This window comes from Protobothrops mucrosquamatus, unplaced genomic scaffold (assembly GCF_001527695.2).
Source record: "Protobothrops mucrosquamatus isolate PMUCROS unplaced genomic scaffold, P.Mucros_1.0 scaffold75, whole genome shotgun sequence".
Lineage (NCBI taxonomy): Eukaryota > Metazoa > Chordata > Lepidosauria > Squamata > Viperidae > Protobothrops > Protobothrops mucrosquamatus.
The window spans coordinates 616,575-629,717 of NW_015386452.1; the positions used below are offsets into that span (position 1 = coordinate 616,575).

The 13,143-nt window shown below is 34.1% G+C and overlaps 1 protein-coding gene across 1 annotated transcript in view; it reads right to left on the reverse strand.

Moving 5' to 3' along the window:
* The window catches only part of ERBIN (erbb2 interacting protein), a 52,089-nt gene extending 39,752 nt beyond the window's left edge, over positions 1–12,337 (reverse strand). The window contains exons 1-7 of the mRNA XM_015812207.1: positions 12,287–12,337; positions 11,120–11,317; positions 6,102–6,219; positions 4,194–4,272; positions 3,986–4,075; positions 2,101–2,157; positions 142–205 (exon numbers count right to left, since the gene is read on the reverse strand). Coding sequence (XP_015667693.1) covers positions 142–205; positions 2,101–2,157; positions 3,986–4,075; positions 4,194–4,272; positions 6,102–6,219; positions 11,120–11,308 — 597 coding nt within the window. The 5' untranslated portion in view covers positions 11,309–11,317; positions 12,287–12,337. The remainder of the gene's footprint in view (positions 1–141; positions 206–2,100; positions 2,158–3,985; positions 4,076–4,193; positions 4,273–6,101; positions 6,220–11,119; positions 11,318–12,286) is intronic.
* Between the last annotated feature and the right edge of the window lie 806 nt (positions 12,338–13,143).

A 13,143-nucleotide genomic window follows, 5' to 3' on the forward strand; every position in this document is an offset into this window, starting at 1 on the left:
TTAAAATGACATAACTCAATACCTTAAAACAGATTACAGTTAGCTTAGAAAATAAAATTTAACACAATTTCTTATCTGACATTGTCTAAAAAGTTTAAGAATATGACCTTTTAGAGAAACTGTTACTTAAGTGCAACTTACCACTTCTGTGAATTCATTACTTCCCAGATCTAGCCTCTCCAACTGAGTCAGTCTATTCATGGTTCTGCAGAAATGAAACGATTAAAAGCACTTAGATTTAAGGGAAATACCAATTATACCTTATTTTCATCTGCTCATTCTGATGCATTTTAAATAAGTATTACACAGTTAATATTTCTAGAAAACATACCAATTAGCATCAGAATTCATAAGAAGTGAGCAGTCATATCAATCTTATTACTAAGATTAAATGATTTTGCTCTAAATACTAGCATCTTAGTATATATGTTTCCTGTGTTCTAACTAATAATTATTGAAAAAAAAATATGTTGTCCAATTCACAGCAATTCTGTAAATAAAATAAATAGGCACAATCAATTTATATATACGTATGTTCAAAGCTAAATTATGAAAAGTTATTTGTTAAAATAATAAAGACAGGATACAGATAAAAAAATTAAAACTGAAGACAAATGGGCATCTGTTATATAATGATGGAAAAAGAATTAAAAGTCAAAATTATGACACTTGTCATAATAAAAAGGACTAATTAGGGAAAACACACAAAACTATCAACATCTTCAAAGGAATAAAATTCATAAGGGAAAAAGAAAAAGCAACATGCTATCCTTTCTGAATATCCTCATCAACAGTAGCAGATATATAGCAAATTAGAAACACAAGTCTATCCCAAAACCTCCAACACCAACCAAGGACTCTATTACCAACCTCCCACAAGAGAAACTAAACAGTGTAAGAACACTATTTAGACAAAGACAAACACACTGCAGCAACCCTGAACACCAGAAAAAGAATCAAATCATCTATACAACTTTTCCAAACAAAATGGATAGCCCGTCAACTTTATCAAAAGCGCCTCACCCTCAACCCAATATAGCACAACCAACACAAGTTGTGAAAAGGATAACATTGCCATACATCAAAAGATCTCAAAAGCCATAAACAGACTATTACAACCAATACGGTTATTGGTACTACTAATAAACCAACTAATGCCCTCCAAAACATCCTAGATAAACTAAAAGACCCAGAAGAGAAAACAGAAGTCACCTGCAACATACAATGTAAGGACTATAACTGTCACTATGTAGGACAAACAAGACTAGCAGCGCACATCCTGGAACAACTAGCAGGCAGAAGACATGATGAAAACTCTTTAATTTTACACCACATGGATAGACTTCATCATAGTTTCAACTGGAAAACTGTGAGTATCCAGGACCAAGCAAAATCCAAAACCATTGGAGAATTCCTGGAAACTTGGCCTTCAGAAAATCAGCCATCAACAGGCACAGATAGATAAAGGAGCTATTTACATCTAACCAACTCAGAGAACACAAACAGAAATGTTGCTGATAGATACTCAAGTTATGAGCGTTCAACAGTTCAAAGTCACAAGATCATGATTACCATATCCCAGTTAGCTGCAATCATATGATCACCATTTCTTATATTGTTTGCTGGCTTGCAGAATCAAAGGAAAAACTGGAAGGAAATCATGGTCACATGACAACCTGCAGAGTGCTTATTTAACAGTGGCAACCAGTACTGCTGGAATCACTATTGCTAAGCAATGTGATCATATAATGTCGCACTTTACAACTGCATGCCAATTCTGGTCCCAAATGCTGTTGTAAACTGAGAACTGCTGTTGTACTGCAATTATTAAAATATGGTTATGTTTTTTTAACTAGATGATAAATATCACAGACCTAATCATGCTATGTGAATACAGCTATAATGGAAAATTACTGTCAAAATGAATAATTGCATAGATGAAAAAGAAATAATTCATAGTAATTCCAACAGGAACAAACCTCAAACAAGATAATGGTCCTAGAACATCAAGACTACTTACAGTTGATTTAAAAATTCTGATTTTCATTATATTTCAAGTAATTCATACCAAAATATATTCAAATACCACTGTATACTTACTTTGGCAACATTTTTAACTGGTTTTCTCTAAGTTCTAAAATCTGGAGTTTAGTTAACCTATAAAAGAAATACAATGAATTACTTTTTGAGAAGTATAAAATAAACCTATTAATATAACAGATTTTATTTAATTTGCAAGTATAAACTATTAACATAAATTTGTGGCCTTAGCTAATAAAGAACTATTTTAAAACACAGCCCTTCAAATCATGCTGCTTGTTTTCTCCAATATTTATTTTTTTTCTATTTTATAAGAACAAGTTTCTAAGATCTAACATAAGTAGAGCTTAAAATTATTTTAAAAAATAAACAAACATTTCAACTTTTTTTCCCTAAAATTACTTCACTGATTTTGTCTTCCTGAATGGAATTTTCTTTATTTCTGAGCAACAATGTTGTCCAATTATAATGTTAGCCTATTCTTCCTACTTGATCAAAATAAATATGCAGGCATAATTTTTACTGCCACAACAGGAGGTATTAAATACTCCTTACGCGTATTTAAAATTCATCTTAATCGCTGAATTCCTTTTATTTAACATCCTCTAGATGTTTGTCTAAAACAGAACTGCAATCATTCATTCATTAATTTACTTTGTATTCTCAAACAAGTGATTCTGGTTGGGGTTGAACAATCAGAAAAACAATTAAAACACAATATAAACGAAAAATTAAATACAAACAGTAGCCACAAGATAGTATAATTAGTTGGTGTCAGCATAACCAGGAAATGGGGCCCTTCATACACATTGAACCCCAAGTCGCGCCATGTAGGTCTTCAAAATCTTCCCAAAGTCCAGCAGGACCATCAGAAGAGAAGGTGAATTCTAGAGGGTAGCCGCTACAGCAGAAAAGACATTCCTTTTGGTCCTCACCAACTAACATTCCTTGGCTGACAGAAGTCAGTAATTAAATATGATTAACCATGCTCTAACCTCAATCCTTGTTTGATCAGTTTCTATCTCAAAATTGCACTGGATATGCAGCTTTGGGGTCTGCAACATTGATTTTATAATCTTGATTTGTGAAGCTTGCATCTGTGAATAATCTAGGTAGGGGCTTAGCTAGGAGCCATACAGCAGCTGAACAAGGGATTTTGCTGTGAATAATTTGAGGGGATACATTCTCCACTTTTTGCACAGAAGAATATTAGGATTGCAGAAGAACTTTTTTAAACCTGCATGACCATTGCACTGACCCAGACTCTTGAAAGGCAATATTTAAATTATTCAAAATCCTGATCTACTGAATGTCCTGCCCTTTTATTATCCAATGAAGCTTCCTGAATGTTTTAACAAAAACCATTATTTTGGTCTTCTGGAAGTTTAATACAAAGTGATTTTCACTGAAGCAGCATCCTAGGTTTTTGAGTGCATGCTAAGGCCAGCTGGGTCCTTGAGATAATGGCTGCATTATCTGCATAAAGGACATATGGAAATCCTTATCTGCTATACTAGGCAGATGGAAATTTGGATCTTAGAGTTCTTTTTGCTAATGAGTTCATTTACAAATTGAACAGACATGGTGCTAAAATGGATCAATGCCTGACTTCCCTATGTACAGAAGATGAGCTCTAAAATTAGACCTTGTAGATCACATCTTATTCTCATCCTAGAGTTTTGATGATTTCTAGATTAAAAGCAAGAGCCTCAGGTCAATGTCCAATCCCCCACTCCCTATAGAAGTTTTGCGACTGAATCCAATGCTAATTTAAAGTTGACAAAAGCCACATATGGAGAAACTTGAAATCTACTATAGTTCTGAATTAGACATTTTAGTACAAGGACATGGTCTACTTTGGAAGTATTTGGAAGACTCATCTTAACGTTCCATCCTCTTTCATAGCTAATAGTGACTTGCCTTTTTAAATTTATTTACAACTTACCTGCCAAAATTGGCTGGCAAAAATTCCAGAAAAGCATCATTCAGATATAATTGTGTTAGGTTTAACAACTGTGAAAATCCATCTGGAAGCCTAGATAAATTTAAACAGAGATAAATTTAACAAATACAAGATCATATGCTTAACCTGAACACATATGTGATACTCATTGTGGAACACATTTAAAAAAAATTATTACAATAGAACTTACTTTGAAATAGGATTTACACTGGCCTCAACAATTGCTAAAACTTTACAGTTCTTGATATTTTCTGGAAACTCCTGTATACCTGTAGAAACAGAACATTAAAAAGTATCAGAAAGCAAGTTTATGTTATAAAGATATTACATGGGAGTTGACATCTAAACAAATAAAATGGATTTTCTGTATCTTATTCATAGCTTTAAGACTTACAGTTCAGAGCTGGAAAGACAAACATATAGCTCAAACTATGCAGTGGTCTGCAGAATTTATTAATATAGCTTAGCTATGCATGACTGTAACAAATCAGGGCTTCTATTTATTGTTCCCATAAATTTATACGGTACATTTCTTTTTTTCATAATTCTTTGTTTTGTGTGGGTACTGTATATAGTGTTGCACAAACTACTTCTCTTCAATTGTGCAATTATGAGTAGAGAAAGGTGAGTAGTAATAATGCACTGCTACTATGAAGGTTCATTTAAACTGCAACAGCAATTTTTTGAACTTATTTTTTATTTCAAATTTTTATTGAAACTGCAATAGGCACAGCATTCTTGGATAAATATGTAACTGCAAAAGCTTTTGTGAAGTATAAACTACAAAGTTTGTGTTTGATTAGCTAATTTAAAAGGGTAGTGAAAAATTTAACCAAAATGAGCGTTGAACTGACTAAATGTATTAATAATGTTTTTACAAGCTATCAATGTTTTTAATGGTCCTCAGAATTCAGAATTGTGGAAAAGGTTATGCTGGAATTATATACACTAAAATATTTTATTTCTTTGTCCCACAAAGAGAGTATGAAATTTTATCAAAGTACTATACCTAGTTATGACATTTTGAAATGAAACTGAGAATCTGGGCAACAAAAAGAAAGACCACCAAATAACATTACAACAGAATCAGCAATTGGAATAGATCACAAATATTTACAGCAATCTCAGTTCTCAGGACGGCCCTAATAAAAGCAGGTTTGAGGAAATCCTATAATTTGTTGACACAGAAAATAATAAAAAAAGTATTTAGAGACAAAACAAAAGAGAACACATGACACCTACCCAATTAAGAATACACATGGAATGCTAACCAACTGCCATTGGGAAAAAAGGAAAAATGTGATGCTTAAATTTTAAACAAAAAGCATCACAAATAGAAGTAATTTGTTGCAAGTCACAATTCTAGCAGTATATTTCTTTTAAACAAAGGTAACTTACTTGAGCAATAATTAATTTCAATTTGGGTTTGCAACTTAGCTGTGTAAAGCTGAGAATTCATTCTGCACCTATATGTTCCCCTTCTTCTTGCATGTCTGAATAAAGGCAGCAGGAGTCAAGCTGGATTTGATATTGTTTTTGTTCAGCTAGGCAATTTTATTGAAATTGCAAAGCTAAACATGGATAGACCTGGTTAGCATTTGGATGGAAGGCCACCAGGAAACCATAAAGTTATCACTAAAGAAGGCAATGACAAATCAAGAAAACTAAATGGATGTGTCCATAAAATAGTTAATTGTCAGGCTGGTGTATGACTAATAATACTGTAACAAACACATAAAATATTTCTAGTGCAAGCAGATAAGAACTCTCCAGTTACTGTGATTTAAAATATAAACATCTTCCATAACTGTAGTCTCCAATTTAGTCTGGTTGCATAGGAAAGTATTATACAGGTTATTTTCTTTCAACTTCAGTTGTGCCATGCTAAAGCACATTCCTTTCTAAAAGAAATATGAAAAGTGTTTCGGTGAAATCAATTGATTCACACATTATGAAATTAGTACATGACAAAAATTATGTCATGTACTATCATACTTTTAGACCTTTAAACCCAAGGTTATTTCCATAGATTCAGAAATCTAAATGTCCATTTTTATGCCCTTGTTCTTTAGTGTTCATTATATTATGAAAAACTCACCATTTTTGCTGACATCCAGTTCCCTGAGGTTAATGAGATTTGCTATGGATGCAGGCAATGTTGTTAAATCATTGTCCGGCAAACTCAACTTGTATAGAGACTGACAATTAAAAAGTTGCTATTGAGGCAAAAAAATAAATAAATAAAACTGTTAATGAGGCACAATACTTATGAATCTTCAAAATTATCTATAAAAACATTGTACAACTTTTTGAAAATAATAATTCATAATTTGTAACACTTCAATAAGTAACACTTATAGCAATAGCAAATATTATAACTTTTATGATTAGCGCATTTATTTTTATCAAGTGAACACAGAGACACACATGATTCTATTCATGCTGGTAAGATTAGACTAAAGTTTGTATTTATAAAAATGGAAGCATGACAAACATGTGATTTCCCCCATCACCACCCAACTTTTGGAGATTCCTTGGTGTAGTCCAATATAAATTCTATAAATAATCACACAATTGGAGACTCCCTAATAACCTGTAAGAATTTATACTGGTATAGTCAAGGTCAAACACCAGCACTTCCCCTCCGCTCACCCTTTTCCAACCCATCTGGTCTGACAAGAGTTTGAAAAATCAAAAGTTTGCAACAAACCTTCAATTAATATAAATACAAGTTCCCTAACCTTCATATAATCCATATTTATGTAACAACCGAGATTTATGTAACAACTTCAGTGTGACCTATTACCAAGAAATCTGGGAGATGAAGTTAATACAACTGGATAATAGTCATGTTGGGGAACAACGAACTAATAAAAACAGTATTGAATCTATGGCTTGAAAAGGCAAGTTTTCAACTGGTGCCTAAATAATAGTATAGTAAAGTAGGTGCTTCCCCAAATTTCAGGGGGAAAGCATTTCAGGGTATAGAATTTTCACTGAGAAGATCAGACTGTGAATAGCCATCAGATGATATTCAGCATTTCTCAGTAAAAGTTGCAAGTCCTTCCCAAGGTTTATAATCTAGCAGATCTCCTACACAGGTTTAGTTTGTTTAGCAATTGCCTCATACAACAACCATTTGCAGTTAGAACAGTGATGAAAAAGTAACTTTACACCTAATCCTTGTGTTTTATGACCTTCACAAGTCTGTAAAACAAGGAAAGTTGAAGTAAGATTTAAGCACAGCCACAGCTTCATTACGGATCGGCTTTGTTTAACAACCAAGTTGCCAGTTGCAATTGAGGTCACTAAATTTGAGGACTATTTGTAGTCTGAAATAACATAAAAAACACAAGCCTAGCTTGGCAGACAATGCAGTGCAGTGCAGTGCAGACCACATCCAAATAACATGTATCTGTTATTTCTAAGTAAACACAACCCATGTAGAACAAAATCAGTTCCATAATTCCTGAACTAGGAACTACCCACCCAACCAGTCTCAATTTTATTAGGATTCAGTCTTCGTTTCTCCTCCCCATTATTACACAGGGAACTGGTTCAGAATCTGCACACCTCTTCTAATTTGAATGATATAGAAAAGTCAAGTCAAGGGTGATATTTAGCCCCCCAAATTTTGATGAGTCTTAATGGCTTCACAGATACCTTAAATAACATGTGGGGGGGAGACTGCCTTGAGGCACCCCATAACATAGTATTAGGGTGTAAAAGCACACTTGCCCAGGATATTACTCTCCAAAACTGTCATTTCAAGTTGAAGGAAAATCACTGTAACACAGTGCCCCCAGTTCCCAACTCACAGAGATAGCCCGAGAGAGTATTCTATCAACAATAACAAAAGATGCTGAGAAATAAAACAGAATAAATAAATTCACATTCTCTTTATCTCAGTTCCCATAAGAGATCATCCATCTCATCTAGTTGACTAAGAGCCACCTTATTTGATAGACCCTCAATGTTTCTGCCTAGTCACCATGTGCTGGCAGATTTGGCATGCTCCAGATACCTTCCAACAGTACCATCTATGGGGGGTTCCAGAAATGTGCTTTCTTTGCTGTGGCAATCTACAATGCCTTGAAGACGTGATTGTTTTCCTGGGCATTGGGTTAAAATGAATGCAGCCCTTTACTGGTTGTATTTTTGTCTATGTTTTTGTGTAAAGTAACAGGATCCCATTTTGTTTTATATTGCATTTTTATGGTTTATTATATTGTGAGCTGCCCAGAGTCAGGCAGCACCTAAACTGAATTAAATAAGTAAATAAATCTATCTATGCTGACTCTGTCCCCAAACCAGGGCTGAACCAAGATAAAAAAGGATAAAAATATATGTGCAAAAATTGGAAAATAGAGGAAAGGTTTATGCCGCCCTGAGTCCTACGGGAGAAGGGCGGGATATAAATCCAAATATAAATAAATAAAATAAAAATAAAGCTAATGGCAAAATCAACCCCTTTGATTAGAGAAACAACCTACCCCTTGTGGACTTTTTGCTGAAAAAAAGAGAAAAATGAACTTGTAATTTATGGGTTTGGGGATTAGAAAGGGTATCTAATGGAAAGAAGGAAATTATAATGCAACCTTAGAGAGAGAAGGTAAAATATAAATGCATCTATGACCACTATCAAGAAGATTGGAAGCTGCTTCTTTATAATCTTTTTTTCTTTTCTATTTCTTTTTCTTAATTTCTTTCTTATTCAGTATTCCTTCTTATTTTCTGTTTCTTTTCTAATACCTGCATTGTTCTTCATAAAAATGTCTTCAATAAACATATTTAAAAGTAATAATCAGCATCCTCTAAGCCAGACATGTCAAACTCACGACGTCACATGATGTCGCGTATCGGGACGGTTTTGCCATTACCAGCAATGGGGTGGGCACGGCTTCCGGATGATGTGTCCGGCCCACAAGCCAGCAGTTTGACACCCCTGCTCTAAGCAGTGCAACTGCAAAACTATTATGTGCTGAGGCACTTTGAGAGAATTTGGGCAATGTTTCCTCAGGAGGAGAAAGACAATGGCCTTTCTTCCAGTCTGATGGCACTACTCCCCCATGGAAAGTTTCATTTACCACTCCCTGCATCCACCCATTTAATCCCTCAGCCACCTCAAATGAGGCCACATCACCAGAGATCACAAAGTGTGTTGTCAGCCAGGCAGGTACACAATTCTTATCTATGTCCTTGGCTTCATAAACTGAAATACTGTATATCCCATAAAACAGAATATGGTAAGCTGTTTTCCCATTCTGTAGGGGGATATCAGGAAAATATATCATCATTAATGGCACAGAAACTCTACCTCTAACTTGGAAGGAGGAAGTATAGATATAAACCTACTACAAAATTGTATGCATATAAAAGCCTACAGACAGCTTAATCAAAGTTGGCAGGCTTTCTCATGTTACAAGATCCCCCTTCCCAGTGAAAACTAGATAAATCCTAACCTTAAATTTTATCTGAAAAAGTGCTACATCTTAAATTGGGAAGTGATAATCAAGAAGTAAAAATAAGGCTAGGATCATAAAGTCAATTTATATAAAATATTCAATCACATATTCCCGATTATAGTGCACATTTCAAAATGTAATTTACATACAATTTGCCATCTTTGAGAGGTTTGTTGCAGATAAAAACAGTTTGATCTTCCTAAGGTACATTTTAAGTACAGTTATTCTGCAATTTTAGATCTCCAGAAACATGGAGATTGACATTTAGAGTCCTAACAAAAAGCAACTTGGGATGAGTAAGATCAGAGAAGTAAATAAGATATCTACCTCATTATATTTAGGGCACTGACACAGCTTATATCTACTATTGTTCTGTAGTATATGAAGCTTTATTTGCTGGGGTGGTGCAGAAGGAAAAGGTGTAGCAGTCAACTGCTCATTGTGAAACATCTGTTTCAGGTAATCTAATAGTTTTTAATTTGTTGAGCTTTTGGATCTTGAGATTGCAGACAGAATGTCTGAGTGACAGAAGCTGCTTTTCAACATTACATTTTTTGCTGATTCAGCTAGTGAAAAATGTTTCTTTGCATGTGATGATATTGCAATATCACTGTGATCAGAATGATACTGATTATATGGGCCTTTTTTATCAAGATTTTTATATTGGACTAAGATTGCCATGGTCATCTTGGTAAACTATCTAATTCTTTTACTTTTTAGTGTTAACAACCAAAATAACTTACAGCAGTAGAGCCATACAAAGCACCTAAAAGGAGTGCTTCACAAAAGATGCTAGTTTGAGTGAAGCACCTTTTGTGAAAACATGAAAAATGTTGGAAGGCCTGCTTGGCTTCATCAAAGGCTATTCCTGGATATGTCTGCATGTGAATGCAAATGCTTCACTTTACTAGTCATTGCAGTGAAAACATCATGTAGAAAATTAACAACATTCTTCAGAGATGCCTGTCAGCATATAGTCTGCTTTAATGTTTTAACGATATTTTCTTCACGTTAACAAGTTTTCTGAAGTGCCCCTTCATAAGGCAGGGTTGAGATCAATATATTAAAGAAGTTATGCTCTATTCTACTATCTGTGTTTGAAACATAGAACACAAAATTACTATTCAATATAACCACTTTATTTTGACCTTTATTATTTAATGTTTACAGGAAGCCACTAGGAAGGATTTATCTGAAGCTCTAGAGAGCAAAAGTGCTATTATACTTCACTTAGGAATGTGCAAAACATATTGCTTGGATTCTAAACCTTACCAACAATCCATGTTCAAGGGGGTCATTTAGAAATATTTTTAAAGTTGATGCTTCTGAAAATGGAAATAATCTATAGCCTAGAATACTATACACTATTTTCTGCTCCATAAAATCTATTGTGATGGCCACTCACAATGCTAGAACAATAATCAATAACCAAGCAACTATGGTTAATTTCAACAAAGATGACATGCATGTGTACAGAACCTTATATAAATATTGATATGTCAACCTTGATTTGTCATATCAATATTTCTTTCCTGCCGTACAAACATAAAATTACTAGAAAATTTACTCTATCTTTATACACAAAGCATTTATGTGAGGATTCACTGTTATTCACTTACATAAAGAAATGCAATATTAGAATGCAACATACCTTTGGAAGCTCTTCAATTTGATTAGCATCTAAATACAGTTCTTCCAATGTCTTTTCAAAAGTAAAAATTTCCTTAGGAACCTGCTCAAGGCTGCAGTGAGAGTAATCAAGTGCAGTCACAGTTTCTTCTTCTCCACGCAAGCAACGGCATGGAACCAAACGCACAAACAAGTTCCGTTTTGTTGTCATTTTCAGGCACTATTGTAAGAAAACAAAGCAGTACTCTAAAAATAGTAACATACCTAGGAAGTTGAATAAAATATTGCCACAGATTTACAGATGAGTTGTTTTTAAATGAAAGACACTAAGTACTTAGTTCAAATCACATACAAACTTTTTAATGTTATGTTCATAAATCTTCTTGAATAAAATTATCTCTAAATAAAAGTATCATCCTCTTTATGCTAATGAATCTTCCCAAAAAGATGTGAAAGCCAGCTATGTAACTATCTTTTTCAACTTGAACAAAATCTAGAACTTATAGAAGGTGAACTCATCAAATTTGCAGATGACACCAAGCTGAAAGAAATAGACAACACTTGGGAAGATCAACAGAAGAGAAAAGTTGTAGTTCATAGTTGAACTGTGGAGTCCTCAGTGCTTTCTGACTTGGTTGTTTTCTTGCAGATATTTCACTACCAAGTTAAGTTACATCATCACTGCTAGTAGACAGTGGTTTGCTCTCATTTTATATATTAGTGGTTTCCCGGTTAGTGTTGATGGGAGTGGTCTTGGTGATTCCTTAATTGGCCAATTGATAAACCAACAATGAAGAAGCAAACAATACCTCAATCAAGGAACCATCAATTCAGATAAACAAGGTAACAGTAAACAACAGCCCAATCAGAGAACCACCAAGACCATTCTCACGAAGTCTGCAAGAAAACAAGCAAGCTCAGAGGACACCAAGAACCTCCCTTTGGAAGACAGACTCTAGATTCAGAAGGATCTTGACAAACTTGAGCACTAAGCCCTGTCCAAAATTTCAAACTATGCACTTAAAATTGAATATAGTACCTAAATCAAGTCAAATATTTATTTCATTTCCTGATTATTCTCTAACATTTTATTAATATTCCTAACTGCTATATCTATTTCAATAAAAAAGTCCAATTGAAATATTACTAGTTAAATAATTAAATGAGATATCCATGCAGTCATGCTTACCACTGGATTATTATTTTCTCTCTGTTGCTTCTTCCCTGAGCTTTCAAAACCAACATTCTGTGAAAAAGAAACAATAATTTTGGTCAAAACTATAAGTGTATACAATATTCTACAACTTTTCATTATTTTTTTGCTAATACTTTCCCTTTATTAAAATATGAACAAAAATAAGCTATAAATCAAACACCAAACTGCAGTAACAATTTTAAAAGACATTAAGATATGTACAATAGAAGAAAATCTATAAAAGAGCTCAAAATGCAGTCATCTGCTACCAAGTGAAGGTGTTTCACAAACAGGTCCAGTTCCCTTGTCCAAGAATATTGCCTCTGTATTCCAACAATGGCTTCATATTCTGGTAGGTTTATACTCCACAAGGCAACTCAAACTTTTTATGTCGACTACCAATAAACAACAGTGCCCAGCTTCAAGGCTAAAAAGCAAAGATCAATAATGAGAAAACATGGGAAGGCTAAGAGCCAGAATTAGACTATGGTTAGTATACAATGCATGTTGGACATCTGGTTGCCATTATCTGTTTCAGGGCTTCTCCCTAGTATGCAAGTAGCTAGTTACTTTCTGTTAAGGAGAGAACCTATATCTTATTCAACCTCCACTAAGTCAAATACTAAAGACATTTTGCCAGTAAGTCTAACAACTTAGAATGTAACAGCTCAGGACAAATGCTTTGAACTGAATCCAAAAACTGACTAAAAACTAGAGGAAATAAGTTCTGTCCAAAACATCCCTTTCTAATTAGCAGCTCTGGTCCCCTATTTGGGGCCAACTCAAGGCAGCCCAAAATAGAATGTATTATGATTATCTCCTATGCTATTTAATATGCAACCATAGGGGAG